Consider the following 19,823-nt stretch of genomic DNA (forward strand, 5'->3'; position numbering starts at 1 on the left):
GACCACCACTTACATACCCCCCCTACACCTAATACCAACCATCCTCAGCATCACGCGCTTGGCTGGGAGCTCTGCTGCACACAATAAAGCACCTCAGGAGAGACTCCGCATGAATCGAGCCGCTGAATATGTATGAACGGCTTTGTCACATGTGCGGCGCATGCGCATACGCCCCCCTGCCCTATCACCCGTCCTCGCCCCCCCCTCCCTTTAATGTGCGTGTGCGTGTACTGTATGTGTTTGCTCTCCATGCCTGGTTATTGCCCGTGCAGCCGTACTTCCCTCTGCAGGGACCCATTGAGAGGGAGGGGAGCGACGCGCGCCCCCTGCCATTATATTCCTTTTCATTCACTCATTTGGTTCCTCCCGCAGAGCCTGTGAATGGTCGGCAAATGGGATGAATGCGGGGGGGGGGGGGCACCTGTTCTGATCCTGCCGCTATTCTAGTTTGTTTTGAGGGGGGGGGGGTCTATACAGTTGGAGTCACCAACTTGTGTGCGCGTGCGTGCTCGTGCGTGGAGGGAGGGGAGTTGAAATCTAACATACCGAGTCTCAGGGGACACCAGAGTACACTGTGTTCCCTGGGTATGAGTTTTGGGAGCTCTATGCATAGACCAAATAACAGCCCCCCCTCCCCTCCCCTCTCTCTCTCCACGACTCGTTCTGTCTCTTGACATTCACATGCTAGATTACGTAACATAGTTGGGGGGGGGGGGGGGGGGTGAAGGCTGGAGGAGTGGTGGGGGGGTTTAAAGTCTCCTTCCATCACAAATAAATGCACGGTTTGCTGCACAAGTGTCTTCGATTGAGAAGAACTCATGAGGTCTGTTTTTTTTAGACTGCCTTCTATTTCTGAAAGGCGGCCGTGATAAAAATAAACTACCCCCCCCCCTCCCCTCCCAAAATCCATCATCCACCCCCATCCACTCTTAGATTTAGAAAAGCTGAATTCCAAACCTTCATCAACGGAACCGTGTAAATGTCTATCAGGAGGATGATGCAGCTGATCTTCTCATTTATCGCGTTGCCGGCAGGTTGATGATGATTTCGGGGGTCTAACGGGGCAGAACCCCGGTCTGGGTCTCAGTTTGATTTCCAGAACACCTTACATCAAAGGTGATGTGAATAGATTAGCTAAATGTGCTGTAATGTCTGTGTTTTGAGAGGCGGAGACGGTAGAAATCATTGCTTCTCTTCCAATATTTGACATTTTTCGTGATCAAACTGCTCATTATTTCTCTCTGTTGGCTATAAAAGACGGAATCAGCGCGTCGTTTGCTTCCATGTTTGGCTATTTGTGTTTCAGTCGTGCGACAGGAGATATTAAAGCCTGTTTTATTTTTGAACAAACCAGCTCCGGCTTGGTACACATATAATCTGCAGCAGCAGAGGGGGGGGGGGGGGCTGGTATTTATAGCGATACTGTGTACATCCACAGCGGTCACACGTGCAGCAGCCGCTTCCCTGCACTCCTGCTGAAGTTGACATGTTAACACTCACTGGCTGCTATATTTAGCCCAGCCTCACAGTGCTGTTACTATTCCCAGCATTGTACATGAGGGGGCGGCCGGGGCGGGTTTTTTTTTTTTTGTTTTGTTATGTTTTTTTTTTTATAAAAAGGGAAGAAAAAGTTCCCTTTTCACAAGTGATTTAATTTCCCGCGTACATCCCGGCCTGCTGTCTGCCACCAATACTACACCAGTTCAGGGAGGCTGGAGTTAAAGGCCATCAGACTGACGGGTGAGAAGAGGTTTGATTGGTGATAAATGGATGAACAAACAGAACCAGATGATGATACATGTAGAAGTCGACCACCAGTCATTGAGGAAAGCAATGATGGTGTGCAGCTGACCTTGACCTCTGACCTCTGTGTGGAAAAATTGGCTTTCCTCACATCTCATCAAACTCCATATAAATATTTTCAAGACGTTCAAGGCTGGACATACTGGTAAGATAACTCTGTTAAACTCACACCTCGTACGCTGAGACAAAATGACGATCCTTTAATGTGTTTTCCAAAAGAAAGTAGTTCCTCTATGCTTCAATAAGATGCTGACTAACTAAACTAAAGAGTGCCATCAGAACTCATCCACACACGGAGGTTCAGAGTCACGGACAGCTCCATGACATCGTGCACAGAGACTGTCGTCCCTTTCCCCCGTCCTCACAACGTTTACTGGACAGGGATGGAAAACGTCATCAGGTCAAGGAAGGATATAAAACACTGTGGTGCTGAGAACAAATGCCCCTGCACAAAACATTAATGTAACGCCAGGTGTTTCCATCTCATTTAAGAAGCTTACTAATCAAAAATACTTTCCAACTGTACCCTTTGTTTCTCATCCGAGCTGCTTTAGTACATTCTGAGTCCCTTTTGATCAGCAGTGGAGGTCATGCGAGACTCAGCTCGTTGTTCTGATCGCGGTCAGTAAAGAGAGCTCAGTCTGAAGTGTGACATGTGTTCAGGTGCGAAGCCTCCAGAAGGTCAATTCTTCCTCTCTGTCCAAACTTAAAGACAGGCCTACAGCCCTTCATATGGATCATTTAAGTCCAACCATCACCACTGTGCGGTGGTACAGCAAAACAATGCAAGTTCAAACTAGGAAGATATGGAAACAGGAGATCTGTAGTTTGCCATAAAACCACCACACATGTTCATCTGAATAGCAGATCATTACATTTACATGTTAGCCATCAAGTCACATCATCCTTTTCAGGACATCAATCTTGGATTAATGTTGTTGAGACTGTTTTAGCGGCACACAACAACTAGAGTAGACTAACAAGTTGAACGCACCACAAATACAGCAGCGTGACCTCACCTCATACAACATCAAGCTCATCACAACAATACTGGCAATAAAATAATGAGATAAAGGAGCTTTAACTGTTGTAAATTAGTAGGAAACAGTCACCCATTCATGCTAAGTGTTGGTTCTGCCTCAGGTCTGTTGGGGTCTTATTTTATCATCACCAAACTCTCCCAAAGGTTGGTGATAAAGTGAGGAAACCCACAGAGTTCCACCAAGTGCTTCAGGACTATTGATTTACCTTCACTTCTACTCTCACATGGACTCGTAGGCCTACAGTTGCTGCTTCCCTCTCTCTTTCTCCCTCTGAGGGTCGTCTTCGCTTCCTCTCCCGCTGCTGCTGCCGCCCACTCCTCCTCCACCACTTGATTATTTTCAGCTCCGCCGTGTGTGTGTGTGTGTGTGTGTGTGTGCGTGCCAGGCATTGGCTGGCTGGCTGGCTGGCTGGCTGGCTGGCTGGCGGGCTGGTTTGGGAAATACCTGGTCACGATCAATGAGGAGAGGGTTTATCTTGGTTGCATACCGCCCCCTACTGTCCTGAAACGAGAACTTAAACTTAGACCTTAAACGCACCATGATGCCTGTGCCAAAAGATGTACAGTGTACAAAATACACAATCAGCCTGCAACTCAGTGAGGATCTAATTAGAAGAAAATGAAAAGAAACCTAACGGGGGAGGAAAGTGATGCATTATAAAGAAGTCCCAGCCCCCTGGATGCATCACAGAAGATATCATGACACACAAATATACACATACATATAAATATTGCCCCCAACTAAAGGTACATGTGTGATGCTGATGCAGCCTTACTTCATTTCAGCACTGATTCAGCACTGATTCAGCACTGCACTTGACCAGTAACTGACAAATACACCAGGCTCTTAATCACTAAATATTTTCATCCTGGGTCATGAGGAGGAGGAGGAGGAGGAGGAGGGGAGGGGGGGGGGGTCATTGAGGTTGTTTCCCTCTTCTCTGCATCGCTCGCCCGGATCGCAGTGTTCCTCCGTGCAACTTAACCTGAGCAGAAACACAAAGAGAGACAAAAAGACATCATGAAAGCTTTAAGTGACTCGTTCGGTGGGATAAAAATAGATCCGGTTGCTTTGCGAGGAAAACCCTGGACTGGATCGCCCTCTAGAGGGGAGACTCTGCCAAGACAGGAGACAATCTGTGGATGGACCAGCTTCTTGTTTTAGCGTTTATTTTCTGCAATAAAGGTGCTGAAATGTTCAACAGTGTAGTAAAGCACACATCATCTTTATATCTGACTATATATATATATATATATCTGACTATATATATATATATATATATATATATATATATATATATATATATATATATATATATATATATATATATATATATATATATATATATATATATATATATATATATGATATGTATATAATGAAGCAGTTGTTTATGTACCTGTTTATCCTGTTTACAGTGTAGATGTCTTCTCTTTTGGAGGATCTAACTCACTTCATTAAGAACAAACACTGCGTGCTTTCTGGAGGACGATCCAATTATTGTTTATGTGACTTTGAGGTTCATCTTCATGCACATCCCCAACTATGTACATAAAAGCAGCTCCTTCATCAGCTTGTTCTAGTTTTATCATATTGAAGCTGATTTCTGCACGATGGTAGGTCTTATATTTAAAAGGTACTGGAAGCATTACCCCCCCTTAAAAAAGAAAATACTGCATCCTCCTATTTCATTACTATGTAACTTCCATATTAATGGTTGGGAGGTTTTGTTGCCACAGTCGATTCAGAAAATTGAGTTTGAGCGCCCCTCCTGCAACGCATCCACCTACACACAGCAGCACACACGTGTCTTCACATGCAGACCTGAAGCAGCCACTGGGGGCTCTGCGAGAGTCTTCTGTCTCTGCGAGAACCACTTTAGGACCGTTTGTTCCTTGTTTTTCATTTCGGCATACAGTTGATGAATAAGATTTGGCTTTAGAGCGAGTATTAGAATTAGACCAGGTTTAGGGGACGCTCAAGGTTTAACATTCATGTTTCAAGTATGGACTAGAATTCAGGCAGGTAGAGGTTCAGTTTAGTTCCAACTTGGATTCAAGTGTAAGACTAAAGTCAAGATTTGGTAAGTAAGGAATTCACGTCCAATTAGTGTGCCTCAGACACAGACTTCTTTTCAATTTTTGATTCACAGATTTAGACTCGGAACAATACTTAAAGTAAACTACTAAAAACTAACATGTACCCTTTTAAACTTGAAATGAGGGAACTTTAATGAAGGACCAGGCTCCAGTTTAAGAACAGATCTATTGGAAACGACTGCTGGGAGACAGAACTTATTAAACTGAATGCAGACCCTCAACAAGTTTGTGGCTAAACGTTGTTTTTAAAGTGGCTTTTGTTAAAGCGATATATTCCTTAAGTCCATCAGAATAATATGAAGTTGTTCAGGAGCAACATAAATCAAGATTAGGGCTTTGGTATAAGGTTCAAGTTTAAGATAAAGGTTCAAGTTGTCAATGGAAGGTCCTCACAAGTGTTCATAAATCATAAAAATCATAAAAGGTTGTTTGTGAAATTTGTGCGCATGACTGAACGTGCACAAAGCAAGCAGCGCCTCCACCACCAGTGTGTAAGATAAAAGTGTGTGTTCTAAACATGGCACCAACTATTTATAGCCCCCTCAATTATTGAGAGCTGGATTCTACTGTTTTCTACTTCAAAGCCGACACACCCACCCTCAGCACCTCAACACACACACACTTACTGGACTGAGGGGCGGGTGTATTCTACATGCAGATGCCAGATCGTGAGCGGAAATGACCTTCTCTTCACTCTGCTTTGGTACAGATATAGTGAGTACAAATAGAGAGAAGAGGGAAAAGGAAATGAGGGGGGAGAGGATGAATGGGAGGAATGAGTGGGTGAGAGAGTGAATGGATCAGAATCAGAGGAAAAGGGTAAGTTTGAGGTTTTCAACATGCAAGTCAAGTTTTGCAATGAGAAAATAGAAACGTGAAGCAGTAGAATTGTGTGGAGTTGCATCTTTGTCTTGATCCCAGACCAGACTATTCTACATAAACAAGTAAAAAAGGACAAAAGTTCATACTTCCATACAAGTTTATGATAAAAATCCAATGAAACATCATTGATTCATACAAAGTAGCATTGTCAGCCAATTCAACTTAAGCTCTAATAAAAAAGAAAACAAGATTAAATAAAAATGTAGAAAGAAATGCATTCATCAACATGTTGCAAAACAAGAGGATCTTTAACTTTTCCTACAATGATCTGACAAAAATAATTATCAGTTACAACTTGGCAGTCTTTTGTTCCACAAAAATACACAGAATAGTATTTTAAAAATTAAGGGGGGAAAAAAAACACTTGGATTTACTTTAACTATCGCTTTAACTAAATGTTAAAAACTCTGAGCCCAGTTTCTGATATTCTGAAGACAAAAAAACCAAACGCCCCACCCCCCAACAAACAACAACAACAACAACAAAAATCTGGGTGTGTGAGTTGGAAAGTGAAAAAGACGTGGACACCAGTTAAAAAAAAAAAACAGAAGAGTAGGTGACAAATAGTCCATCTTGGTGCAGAAAAGATCTCGATGTGATGCAGTTCAATGAGCAATATGTACTGTGTGTGTGTGTGTGTGTGCGGGTCTCAGTAGATTCGGCCCCGGCTCCTGTTGCCTCTGGCTCCGAAACCTCGTCCTCGGCCGCCCCTGAACCCTCCACGCTGCTCTGGAGTAAAAAAACAACAACAAAACAGTTCAGCGTGGTCACACATACTGTAAATATAATAATCTGACCAGTACTGAATTTTGGAGGCAGACGTTTGAGTCACCTCTAAACCTACAGAAGGTTAGTATTTGTATGTCTTTACACAAATTCTATAGACAGAGACTTTTGTGTCAGCCAAACCTTTCAGACACAGATCAGACCAGAGATAGTAACTGTAGCTCTAAGTCAGTCACATAACCCAAAATAAATAAGAGGTGAATATGCTGCACAAAAGTGTTTAATGCGGTGAGAATAAAAGGTGCCACCAAGTGTTCCTCACCATAATTAAAATTGCCAATGGTGGCGCTGTACTTGCCACTGGGGGGATTGTAGATTTGCCGTGCGTCCCTCCGCGGCTGAGGAGAGATCTGTTTTTTTGTGCTGCCACCGGAGCCCATCTCCTCACCTGAGGGGCGCTTGGGCCTGCAAACGCACACAAAAAGAAAAGTGGATGAAGACCTAATGGGGAAACAAGGACACTCAGCTGCTAAGTGTATGGCTGCAGACTTACGCTACTGCCTCCGCCTTCTGGACAGGTTTCCAGGACAGAGTGACGGTGCTCTTGAATGATGGAGGGTTGTGGAAAAGATCCTGGAAAATAAAGATTAAGAGACACATTTCAAAAAAGAGAACTATTGGTGGCAATGTAGAGTTTTAATCTTATTCTCCCGATTCACAAAGTGACCAGAAAAATAGAAAGCTGCACATTGTAATGCAATCCAATGAAACGGTGCTCATAATAAAGTCTTCCCTTGTAAAAGGTGTGAAATCCTCAATTGTTGTGGACACGGTGTCAGAAAGGTGCCGTGTTTACGTTTGTGTTGCCGCAGTGGATTGCATTATCATTGTGAGAACTATGTGAAAACACATATTTTAACATATTGCAGCTCAGTGTAACAGCACCACAAACCCGGTGTTCTTGTTTTTCTGGTCACTCAGTGTATCCGACCAACACCTTACCTTGATGAGGACGTTGATGTTGTTTGTGATCTTGAGGGCCACCACTTTGATCTTGTTCTGACACACAAAAGACAAGTTAGTCTGGAAGATATTCTACAGCAGAACTGTGTTGGTATTTTTGCTGACAGTTCATGCATGAAGTTTCTACTTAAACCAAGTAATCAAACTGAAGCCGACAGTTACCTCTTCCGTCTTCAGAGCATCTCCTGTCTTGCCTTGCAGTGCTACTCGCAGCTGTCTGATGTAAACCTGCAGGCCTCTGGCGAAATACTGTAACCTGTTGAAACACAAAGCACATTCGTTTCCATGGGAAAAGTGGGCGTTTTGAATAAAATGACCATCGAACACACCAGACATGCTCAAAATCACACTTTGGTACAAACTCATTTCACTGATTACACAGGAGTTTTGAGTGTCACCCCCTCACCTGATCTTGAAGTCTTTGAGGCGCTCAGCATCCACTTTGTCGAGGAGGAAGTCTGGCAGCTTCTTGCCCAGCTGGTGGAAGCCGAAGAGGAGACACTCCACGTAGCTGAACTGCAGTTTGGGCTCCTCGTTCGCTGAGTTCTCTCCGTTCTCCACCTCCTCTGGTGGCAGAGGCATGAACTCCTACACAAACAGAAAAACGTGGAAAATCAAGACCAATATATGGGATAGTTTTTTTGTACAATGAACAATTATTGTGGAGGCAGCACTGAAACTACCGCTACAGTAAGTAAATGAATATTATAAATCATTACTGTTAGGGCCACTGTTTTAAGTTCCCCAAGTTGATTACTACAATCTCTTTGTATTTAATAGATCAGCCTATGAAGACATATTTCACTCAACCCTCCTTTACTTTGAGTAATAATTGTAAAAAAAGACTTTTAAAAAGATGTTGCTGGGTCAAATACCCAGACCAGGTGGGACAATCTAACCAAGTTAAGTGAATGAGTCATGCTCTTTAATGTCACAACAACTATTATTAAAGTATCCGTGACCAGAAAATGAATCCTCAGTTGGCCGGGGGCCCACAGTAGAGAGCTGGTCGGTCTCTAGGATGCATGTGTGCAACAATATGAATGTAAAGCAAGGAAATGTTAAAAAGAGCAGTACAGGCTCAGACTGATCGGGGTCGGGGGGAAACCAACCAGTGTTTATCTTGATTTTTAAGCGCATTTCAACTTGTATTCCTCAACGTCCAACAACAATAGGACAACCCGTTCTCACCAGCAGCTTGGTAAACAGCATGTTGAGGTTGGCCTCCAGCTTCTCCATGTCTCCACAGAACGGACTCATCTCAGCCAGCAGCTTCAGCACCTACACACACACACACACACACAATGTAATGTGCATTGCTAATGAGAAACAGCGTTGCATGGTGCAGGCTAATGACCCATTAACAACATGCAGTTGGCTGACACCTCTGACAGGTGGCTGCCACGCTGACTTTGTTTACTACTACAAGCGCTCACCAAATGTCAGACATTAGGAGTATCGACCTCACAACAGTGGCCATATTCGTCAGGGCTCTCTGGAATGGAAGTGCTGATTCAGGCTGAATAAATCCAGGTTGAGAAACTAGTCTTTTTGTCTAATGACCAAACTGAACGGTGGGGCTGCACAATTTATCAAATATTAATCGCAAATCACTAGTTTGGCTCCCCCAAATTATATGAACGTGATCGGCCGCAATGTTGACGTTTAAAATGCACGCTCTGCTCATAGAAAAGTCTGCTTAATATCAAATCAAGCGCTTCCTAAACTAACAGCCAGCCACCGGGGAGTATTTGAGATGTTTTGGTTTCACTTTTGGGGTAGTCTTGTACAGCCAGACCTATCTCCAAACTTTGTTTAGCACTGTACAAAAGTACAGGCTTTGCTTTTGGCGGCTGCAGTGTAGAGAAGAAGAGTAATATCCAACAGAGAGCAGAAGGGCAAAATGAAAGTTAAATGTCTGGATCAGAAGGCGAAGAGCTAGTCCCTCGAAACAGATCATGCAAAGTATTTCGGGCAAGTGATGTTAAGAACAAATCATATACAAAGAGTGCAAAACACATACAAAATATTTTGCCTCTAAAATCAATAAATGATTGTGAAATAATCATGATCTCAATATTGATCATAATAATCATGATTATCATTCTGGCCATAACTGTGCAGCCCTACTAAAGAGGCATTGTTCGTTTTTACTGAGCTACAGAGTCGCAAAGCAGACGGGCCGCTGGTTCCAGAGGTTTAACTATCGAACAGCACTACATGTCCCAATGACAACCACCATGTCTGACCAGAAATCCTCTAGAAACTGCAGCACTGTGGTGGATATAACTCGTATGACCGAAGACTGACGTCCCATTAGACCATAAAAAGAAGAACTCACCTCCAACTGAATGTCCAGCTCAGCCACAGGACTCGTCAGGGCGCTGAGGTTGGGCAGGACGTGTTCACAGAAGTAGGTTACAAAACGTGTGGAATGGACATTTTTCTACAAGACAGGAGAAAAACATGATTAATCCAAAAATAATACCAATGAGATTAATAAATGTACCTTGTATACAGCTGCAAAATATTTGTAGATTAATCGACTGACAGAAAATTAATCAGCAACTAGTTTGATAATTGTTCAAGTACTTTTTCATGCAAATATGCCAACATAACATTCTCTGATTCCAGCTTCTCAAAGGTGAGGATTGTCTTATTATCTGTGTTTGATGTAATATTAAAGAGTATTTTTGTAACAATCGATTCAAAGACATCACTTTTGGCTTTTGTGAACTTTATGATTATAATTTTTTTTATTGCACAACAGTTTCTATTAGAAGTTAAGACATTATCCGATCAGTGAACTTGGTTGATATAAAGTACGTTGGATGTACTCACAGAGAACAGGGGCAAGGCCTGGCGCGTGCACTGCAGCAGGCGGTCAACGGTGTCTGGGTCAGCTGGGTTGAGGGCCTGCTCCAGGAAAGCCTGCTCCACCACCAGCTCCACCAGCTGCTGCCGTCCGTTCACTGTCTGCAGCACCCGCAGGCCCGACACCACACGCATCAACAGCACAAACTCCTCTCCCGTCACATCCTCCAGCACCTGAGGAGGCAGCAGGGAAAAGAAAGACATGATTTCTTGTCTATCAGACTAAGACCCACCAAATACTACATCGTTGTTTGAACTTAATTTAACATCAATTCTACACTATATGCTAACCTTCTTCGTCTCTGCAAAGACGTAGTCCTCCACCTCCTTTGTCATGACGTCCTCTGGCAGGGTCTTCAGTTTGGCTGACAGAAACTTGATAGCCCTTTCCCTTACTATGTCCTCTCCCTGCAGGATCTGAGAGAAGAGGCCTCCAAGTGTACCTGGACATCAAAAGACAGCCGTAGATGGGATTGGTCAATGCAAGTCAACAACCACAAACTCAGTGGGATCACAACCCCAACTTGAACTAGCGATGCAACAATCATGAAATACACAGCAAGCTGATATCTCATGTTTACAAAACGGTATGATCCAAAGATCCATTTTAGTAAGTTGAGAACAACAAAACAACACAGGTTACAACTAACCTTCTCAACAACTATCCCATAACCAAGAAAGAAGAGTAAGAAAGACCCTTTTCACAGTGTCTTCTTCCAGCAAAGCTCTAAACTTCTAAACTTGGCTAAATAATTGAACATCCCATGCTCAACAGTGGGAGGAGGGGGGGGGGGGGGGGGCACAGCACTTACCTTTAGCATCCATCTTGAAGATAGAAACAAGTGCTGCATTCACTTGGTTGAACTCTGCTGTATCATCTGTAAACAAAAAATGTGATTCTTCAGTAGTCATTCTTAAGGATTTTGATTTGATATTTGCATAAAATCACAACAAAATCAAAAAACCAATGTGCTGCTCACACTGACAAGCAAATCTGATATCCAGGGAATTATACTGACTGGAAAACAGATTACGATATTCACAAAGGATCATAACGTGACTGAACCACACCTGTCTGAAGGAGCTGGGTGAGAATATCTGCAACTCTGAGGATGTTCTCGCCGGTTGCAAACCGAGGGAGCTCCTTGATGGCCTGTCGTCGAATCTGGACAAAGACAAGTACCCAAACACACAGGGGGGGGTTTGTTATGATAGAATAAAAGTGACAAGTGGATCAACACAGGTGCGGGAGGCAACTCCACATCAACCTTGGAACACATAGATCCTGAAATTTTAACCATAGTGAATAAGACAAACTCTGCACCGAATTAGGTACCCAAGAACACGTGTGTCCTTTAATACTCACCGACACATCCTCATCTTCACAAAGATCAAGCTGCGCATTAATGGCTGCATCAGCCAGTTCCGGAAAGCTGCTGAAGAACTTGGGAATAAACTGCGCTGCCAGACGCTTCTCCTTGGGGCCACCCTTCACGCCATCCAAGATGCCTTGGTAGGCATCTTTGTGCTGCAGAATAAAGGAGAGTGCATTAATAAAGATGTGCAAGATACAAAACAGCAGCACAGCATTGTGTATTGTGCATTTGGTGTATCACCCTCTTTAACAGGCAAAACAGTATAAGTAATAGTATAGTAAGTGTGGGTCTTTCGTTTAATTATTAGAAGATATCTCAAAGGACACTGGAGAAGGTGCCTTTAGGCTTCTGCTGGACAAGAAGACTTGGTAGTTTCACATGTCAGTTACAACAGACACAATAAAACCGGCGTGCTTCAGTTTCAGACGGAGCACCTCGACTTGCAGAACTGGCAAAAACCCGCCAGTTCACTAACCTGAGCACGTTAACTATGTGCCATGAATCGAAACTCAGATATAGGGTGAAGTACACGATTTCCCCGCTGTGCTGCGACCTAACAAATCGATGTCAACACTCACAAAGCTCCAAAAAACTTCCGGAAAAACATTATTTTGAATGACAAGTATTGCGGTGAATTTGAGTCAACAAGCTAGGCTTAATCGAATTGCTCCGACTTCCGTTTGAATGAAAACGGGTTCGCTAGGAAGTAAATAACCGTCTGGTTGACTTGTAAATTATGAATGTCGAGTGTGTACCGCCTATCGTAAGGGTCGCTATAGCGAGGCCATTAACGTTAGCCCGGTCACTACGTTAGCTAGTTCCAGCTAGCCTAGCACGCACACAACAATGTTATGTAGCGTAACTCAACAAAGTTAACAACAGTGGAAATAAAATAAGATACTGCGGCAAAGCAACAAAGCTCTCGGCCCAACAGTGTTTAAAATGAACAGGTTGGCCTTTATTTACCTGGCTGAGGTTGTCCTTGGCATCAGCAAGGATCCCGTAGTTACGATAGAGATCCTCGATAGTGACCGCCATCAGCGTGCGCCCGGGTGCCTGCCGCTCACAGAGAAGACCGCCGAGAAAAACACAGAAGAAAATCCCTCTCGAGTCGCTTTTGCAGCGTTTCAGACGATTGTAGCACAAACAACGCCGTATTGTCGGAAGATATGTTCTTCGGAAAAGGGACAGGGAGATGAAATTTCGAGAAGCCCGTGAATGAACACCCCCCACGGTCTGTCTTCCCGCAATCTCTGGCGTGCTCGCTAAAATGCTACGGAACAATGAGTTAAGTGCATGCGCAGGTTTAGCCAACCGTGTGGCGAGTCACAACACACGTGACCGCTAATGTGCGCTGACGTGGTGCGCAGTAAAACCATTCAAGGTAGCGGCATGTTCAAGGGAAATAGAAACTGATGCATTAATGAGGCTTGTATTGACAGAACCTTTATGTAATGTACTATATTTCAATTATTTGTATTTGTTTTCCTGAATTTATAACAGTGATAACTATATGTCCATCTTGTGGCAGACTCAGGTTCATGGGACACAGCCTGTTTACCAATTTCTTCATCTTCACTTGACTTAGAGTACCATATTTGACCTCTGACAGCAAGACACATCAAAACATAAAGTCGGTGCAAACACTTTTATTGAACTAATTAGTCACAACAACAATTCTGTACAAGCAATTTCCCCTTCCAATAAAATGTTTCTTTGCATAAAATGTTGAAACACACGGAAGATCCAGATCCAAGAAATGTGGTTTCACAGGAATCTGATTCCAGCTCCAAACTGGAACCCGTCACATATCCTGCAAGGACCGGAGTAAATCTGTTAAAATCAACATCAAACCAAGTGTATCTACATGATTATAGGCAACTTTAGGGAACTTTATTTGCATAGCACATTTCATACACTGGCAATTCAAAGTGCTTTGCAAGATAAAAAGATCAAATAAAAGGTAAAACTATTTATAAGTAAAATGAGGGAAACACAGGATAAAAAGATAAAAGAATGAGAAAAGTGTAAAGTACATGTTTAAGAGAATGCAGTGCAGATTGGTGCTGCCCAGGATTTCTTTTTTTTTTTTTTAAAGCTTGAGCAAACAGAAATAAGTTGTTTTGTACAGAAAAAGCTTTTGTTTATTGTGAAAGGATCAGCTTCGCAGATTTGATATGGCAAGGTTTTGACCTTGCTCAATATTTACTATACTTGGTTTGATAAGCCCTTAAGTATATTTCACACATGTAAACAGATGTGTGACTTACACTGAATGAGTTGAAGAGACTCTAATTAGTAAATCTAATAGGCGAAAAAACCTAAAACTAGCTAACCAGCCCTACCTGTCTCCACTCTGGACTCCCATGGGAATGCAGTAATTCAGCTCCAGCCTGGCAATGTTCCCCAAACGCAGCACAATGCCCAGTCCATATGACCAACGGATGCATTCTGCCAGTTTCTTCAAGTGTGCTTGTGGCCCCTCACCTGAGTAAAAACAAACGTGTCAAGGCACACCTCTGTCCAAATCTCTGTCCAAACTAGATGAGAGCACGATCAAAATTCAAATTGACCATAATAAAATGTCACGGTCTGGTCCAACTGTCATTACATTGGTGCTCATTCTGTTTCCAGCTACTCACCATAATTGAGATTACAAAGGTTTCCAGCATTGAGGAAGAAGTGTGTTCTGAAGAGGTCACCAAAGCCCCCCTTGCCAGGTCTGAAGGGTAGAGGGGTGTAGAGGTGGAGGCCTCCAGCCCAGTAGCCCTCGCCTCCCAGGTAGTCACCTGCCATACCAGTAATACCAGCACACAACCTTTCAATTAACCAGCAAACTTCTGTTTGGTTACCAAGCAACTCAGGCAAGGTAATGTCTCACCTTCACTCTGTGGGCCCATACTGTACATACTGAATCCCCTGATACTGGTGGGGCCGCCTAGATAGAACCTAGGAGGTCGACAAAAACACAAAACATACAACACGTAATCCAGTTAGTTTTTTATTTAACTTAGTTTTATGGCTACAGTTGGTCTACAGCGTCAGACTTCTCTGGTCCTGTGGATAATGCTCATAGTGTGGTGCACTGTACCTATCTGCTATGCTTGTTGGCTTGTTACCGATGGGTAGGAGCAAACCGCCCCACAATGAGGCAGAAAGGACCTAGAGGAGTAAATCAAAGGGTTTAGTAAAGTTGACTTGTGCACAGAATGATAGAAACAACAAACTAACCATAGAAGTACGTCAAGTTTTTTTTTTTTTGTCTTTTGGAAATTAGTTTATTTTTCACAAAAACCTGGATATATTATTTGAATTCTTACCTAGCACTTAATTATTGTACGTAAATAATCTAATCTAATACATCTAAAGTCTATATCCTCTAATTTAAGCGAGTCAGACTACTTTTCATTAGATAATTTGCTAAATGTCTGAAATGTAAAATGTAGAATCTCACTGAGTCCCAGAAGAGTGTTTTGTTGAGCTGCATCTCAAAGTCCTCTTTAAGGAAACTGGCGTCACCCCCAGTGTAACCAGCGAGTTCCTGCACAACCGCAACACAAAACATCCACCTGGTGTATAAGAGCAGTCATATTGTTTTCAGAAAGCATTTGGAAAAAAACACTTAACTAGTATTAAGCAGCAAACCTGATGGATCCTCAACAGGCCGCCTTTCCTGGGAAGGATGGAGGAGTTTCTGGTGTCAATGACCATAGCATGCTGAAAAACAAAACAGCAGAATTTATTTTGTGAACTTCAGTTAATACTGGTTAATGTCTACAGTGTCTTATTGTATATTCAGTCTTTTCCCACTATTCAACATAATTCAGATCCACCATTCACTATCTCCCACACAGAGTTATTGGAACTTGTTGTGCAAAAGATGTTGAAACCCAAACTTAAGCACTGAATAACAGCTTCACGAAACTCCACACCTATTGTATATCAAAGCCCACAGTAAAACCTGTCATGTAAAATAGAAGACAAACACCGAAAGTGAGGACTTGAGGGAATGGCCACTCTCCTCCCGGACTGCAAACGAGGCGGTGCGAGCCAGACAGCCCAGCTCCCTCCACACTCCCTCCCACTTCAGGGTTTGGCTGGTCTTCCACACAGGGAACTGTGGGAGGGGGTAAATTGGTAAAAAGACACCAGTTTATTTCTTTTGTTTGTACAGATCTCAGCCATTGTTTGTAACACAGCCACTGTTGTCTCCTTAAAACATAGGAAACATAACGTCTCGTCAAAGGCTTCTATTTGTTGGCCTCTTTCATTGTTTCTAAAGGAACAAAATGTAATCCCAGAACTGCACTTTATGGTCAATGAAACATTTTGATGCCATCTGTTAATGATTCTTTTCAGCTCATTTTGCAACCTAAACGTGTAAATTCAGTTCATCCATGTGCAAGGAGGCAAGAGGGTTAGGACACAAATGATCAAGCAATTTGAATTTGAATTCCACAAAATTTTGGGGGAAAAAAGGCACAAAAATAGAAAGAAATATTTACGCTCAGTTCTGCAGAGATGCCTCGATCCGTCTCCCTCAGTGAACTCCACGGAAACTGACCGGTTACTTTGTACATGTTGAGTGAGATACTGAGAGTGGAATAAGAAAAGAAGAAATGTCAAAACCAACTAGGATTCCTTTGTGATTACAAAGTATTTCCATCTATAGTTACTGCATAGATTGCTCAAGCATTTACTTTCTCATTGATGGACCAAAATCTAAAGCTCAAGAACAAGGAGAGTCACCTTATCTGTCCCACCTCGACCACCATGCTAATGAGGCCAATAATATGAACTGCATAACGTAGAGCAAAAGAATAAGCCTTCCTGCAGACACGCTAAACACACACGCATACCATATAACCAGGTGATAACATTTTATGAAGTTGTCCATATCTTACTTGCGTTCAAAGTGTCCTGGTTGGGGTTTGAAGAAGGACAGGCCGTAGGATGTCTCTTTGGTCCCGTAGGAGAACTGGAAGGTCATTTTCTCTGCCCGGCCGAGCACGTTGGGTAACTTCAGGCCCAGTACCTTAAATTAAAGCAGGTTTGATTGATTGATTGATCTTTATTTAGAGGCAACCAAACTATTAAAAACATCTAATGTAAAATACCGTCTAGCTCAATCTGACTAAAGCAAACAGATAACTTTAATTTTATCCCAATGCAATTATACCAGTGCTGCGAACTGAAGCTGCAGTCAACATAAACCAGTGCATTACAGCCAGCGCAGTGTGGCACTACGATTGAATCCAAAACAGTATGTTGCCTTTCAGAAAGCAGAAGGCGACATGAGCCGTCACAGTGCTCACCATGCTTCCTTCATTGTTTCCAACCATGGTGTTGTAGCTGCCCGTCATCCGTCTCAGCTCGGTGACTTCGAACGTCACGTCGAGGCCGTTAGGAAGAGCACCGTCCCCTGAAGAGATGGTTCAAAACAATGAGGCGAGTGTCTCATGTGATGACGTATATAACAGTTATTACAACACAGAAAATGAACCATTATAATTTGTACATTTATTTGGAGAGTTGACAGTACCTCGTGAGGTGTCAATAACAACTTCCACTTTTCTGAAGATACCGAGACGCAGCAGCTTCTGTCGGGCTTCATGGGACTTGCGCATCACCTGCAAAAAGAATTGAACCACGTGTTGATGCCAGTAACGACGACTGCTCACAAGCATTCATTCGAGCAGCTGTATTAACATGCACTTACCTCGATTAGGTTCTTTGCCCGGAAAACTCCTGCGATTTCATAAGTCAACAGGTCCTCCTTGGTTCTTCCGAGCCCATCTATGTGCACTCGTTGAACCACAACCTGAAAATTAGGAGCATTAAGAACATCCAAAACAAAATGCAGCATATTCATTTTACAGGAGTGACGTGGCTACGAATCCCTTCCTCCTACACTGGCAACACACAAACAGTGCGGAGGCAGGTCTGGTCTGGTGTAATAACTGTCTGGAACAAAACAAATCTTACATCCTTGTTTTCAAGAACTTCGTGCTTCGGCTCCAGCTCAGACTCTGGAACCTCGATGTCGTCAGCTTGAACTCCCAGCTCCGGCCCCCGCATGGGCAGAGGGTCCAGGCTCTGCAGCGCAAAATATGAGGAAAAGAAATACAATTATAAATCACAATCAGAGGTCATACCGTGTTTTACCAATTAAATGAAAAAGCATGTTGAATGAATTGAGATATCTTAAATAAAGGACTGCAGGATCAGGGCTGTAGATAACACTGTGGTCGTGTCCTTGGAAATATTTCTGGAGGTTTTGGGGATTCATAAAGATGCGAAGAGGAGTTTACATTTTATAATTACACACATATTATACATGTTGGGTGTTCTTATGCTGAATATTTTTTATTATCGCTTCAAATATCTTGTTGACTGTCCAACCAACAGACCAAAACCCCAAAGATATTCAGTTTATAATGATAATGAAACAGATAAAAGCAGCAAGTCATCACATTGGAGAAGCTGGAGCCAGAGAATGATTTTCTGACATTTTCTGCTTGGAAAAATGACTCAATCAATAAATAAAATAGTTGCTGATTAATCTTCAGTCACCTGATTAGCTATCAGCGATTCACTGTTTCAGATCCACACCACAACATAAGGCTGGAGTTTGGCTGGTGACACACTCATTTCATATATGCAAAGAGACTAGATGAATGATTAAATGTGTACCAAGAGTGTGACAGATAAACAGAATGGTAAAAAATAAAATCACCTTCTCTATTTATTTTACAACCACATTTTTAATCAAGTGATTGGAGGTTAGAGAAAAGGTGCAAAGCTTTATATTTCCTTTTACAGTCCATCCTACGTATTCAGCTGTGTTCTGGTTATATTGTTGACTTGTCTGATAGCCTTTAACTACATTTTGTCAGTGTCAGTGCTCCATGTACGACCTCAGTATGTCTAAATCCTTGAATACAGCCCTGCACGAGATGAATGGGTAAGAAGAGCGAGTAAGTTGGTAAAACAGCAGTGCAGCAGCCCCAGCAGAGCAGACAGCACCAGCCTTGTTCAGCGCTGTGTTGTCACAGAGCTGAACGTCTGAGCCTTGAATGTCCAGCATGGGCCTTTTCTGTCAGCACAGTCGCCGCATTGAACACACAGAGAGGTCAAAGTCTTAGCTAACACGTTCACCGGACGTCTCCTTACCCTGGCGTGGACGGTGCCCATGCTGAGCTCCGCAGGGCGCTGTCCCGGTAAATGTGGGCGAAACTTCAGGGAGAAAAACACTAACTACTTTAACCTTTCAAGCAACCGGAGAAAGACGAAGAGACTCCGTATAAGGAGGCGGCCATGTCACTTCCTGACCACGCCCTCTGCTGGTGCGCGTTCAACACATCAACGCTGCAAAATGACAAGCAAATAACACAAGAAATTAAATGATGTAAAAATAAATGTGTACTACTAATAATACTATTACTTATTGTTAGGTTATATCAAATTACACTATATTATATCGTGTTATTATTACATGTATTACCAATAAATACTACAACTACTACTAATAATGATGATGATAATAACATGTTTTATTAAAGTTAATTTTGTATTCAAAGATCCTGATTGCCATGTTTTAATTTAATATCATACTTAACTTAACTTAATTCATTTTATTTTCCCAAACAATTAGTTAAAAGCTATAATATATAATATGCACTATTCATTTTAAACAAAATAACATGTGGTCGTTGTTTGGCCTTCATATAATGGAAGATATATGTTCTGTTAACTATCTATGCAGGTTGGATGGCAACATGGCTTTATTACTACATACTGTATGTTGTATAATCGTTATTTTGAATCGTTGTCATTATTACTGAGAGCTCTCATCACTTCTTGTACCCTGACATGGTGTTATTTCTCGAGACATAGCAACCTCCAGTTTTTAGAAGAAATTTCACAACAATATACAAATACTGACTTTGAACTTTAGCAGTTTAATAACAATAGTCATATAAAATGTGCTCATTTTA

The 19,823-nt window shown here is 42.5% G+C and overlaps 2 protein-coding genes across 2 annotated transcripts; both read right to left on the reverse strand.

Annotated features, from left to right (window-relative positions):
* Positions 1 to 5,926: 5,926 nt before the first annotated feature.
* Positions 5,927 to 13,085, reverse strand: api5 (apoptosis inhibitor 5). Its single transcript, XM_070907479.1, has 14 exons — positions 12,793 to 13,085; positions 11,817 to 11,978; positions 11,522 to 11,615; positions 11,263 to 11,328; positions 10,742 to 10,893; positions 10,418 to 10,624; positions 9,918 to 10,022; positions 8,768 to 8,857; positions 7,983 to 8,164; positions 7,739 to 7,832; positions 7,556 to 7,612; positions 7,107 to 7,186; positions 6,876 to 7,018; positions 5,927 to 6,556 (listed from the first exon to the last, which is right to left on the reverse strand). Exons 1-14 carry the CDS (start codon positions 12,862 to 12,864, stop codon positions 6,477 to 6,479), a joined length of 1,584 nt encoding a protein of 527 aa, XP_070763580.1. The 5' UTR covers positions 12,865 to 13,085; the 3' UTR covers positions 5,927 to 6,476.
* A 375-nt stretch (positions 13,086 to 13,460) lies between these two features.
* Positions 13,461 to 19,140, reverse strand: samm50 (SAMM50 sorting and assembly machinery component). Its single transcript, XM_070907307.1, has 15 exons — positions 19,000 to 19,140; positions 17,812 to 17,922; positions 17,546 to 17,647; positions 17,369 to 17,456; positions 17,142 to 17,248; positions 16,731 to 16,861; positions 16,332 to 16,419; positions 15,815 to 15,943; positions 15,472 to 15,543; positions 15,281 to 15,367; positions 14,918 to 14,988; positions 14,708 to 14,775; positions 14,469 to 14,615; positions 14,172 to 14,313; positions 13,461 to 13,639 (listed from the first exon to the last, which is right to left on the reverse strand). The coding sequence occupies exons 1-15, from the start codon at positions 19,018 to 19,020 to the stop codon at positions 13,594 to 13,596; spliced, it is 1,410 nt and encodes a 469-aa protein (XP_070763408.1). The 5' UTR covers positions 19,021 to 19,140; the 3' UTR covers positions 13,461 to 13,593.
* Between the last annotated feature and the right edge of the window lie 683 nt (positions 19,141 to 19,823).

The sequence above is a fragment of the Enoplosus armatus genome, chromosome 6 (assembly GCF_043641665.1).
Source record: "Enoplosus armatus isolate fEnoArm2 chromosome 6, fEnoArm2.hap1, whole genome shotgun sequence".
NCBI lineage: Eukaryota > Metazoa > Chordata > Actinopteri > Centrarchiformes > Enoplosidae > Enoplosus > Enoplosus armatus.

Excerpts from the sequence above, each read along its gene's own strand:
- api5 (XM_070907479.1), bottom strand. The coding sequence starts at position 12,864 with ATGGCGGTCACTATCGAGGATCTCTATCGTAACTACGGGATCCTTGCT. Across the intron at positions 10,894-11,262 it reads CTTCAAGATGGATGCTAAAG|GTACACTTGGAGGCCTCTTC; the intron begins GTAAGTGCTGTG and ends TTTGATGTCCAG. Across the intron at positions 8,858-9,917 it reads AGCTGGACATTCAGTTGGAG|GTGCTGAAGCTGCTGGCTGA; the intron begins GTGAGTTCTTCT and ends GTGTGTGTGTAG.
- samm50 (XM_070907307.1), bottom strand. The coding sequence starts at position 19,020 with ATGGGCACCGTCCACGCCAGG. Across the intron at positions 15,544-15,814 it reads CCCTCAAGTCCTCACTTTCG|CATGCTATGGTCATTGACAC; the intron begins GTGTTTGTCTTC and ends TTTGTTTTTCAG. Across the intron at positions 14,776-14,917 it reads CCAACAAGCATAGCAGATAG|GTTCTATCTAGGCGGCCCCA; the intron begins GTACAGTGCACC and ends TCGACCTCCTAG.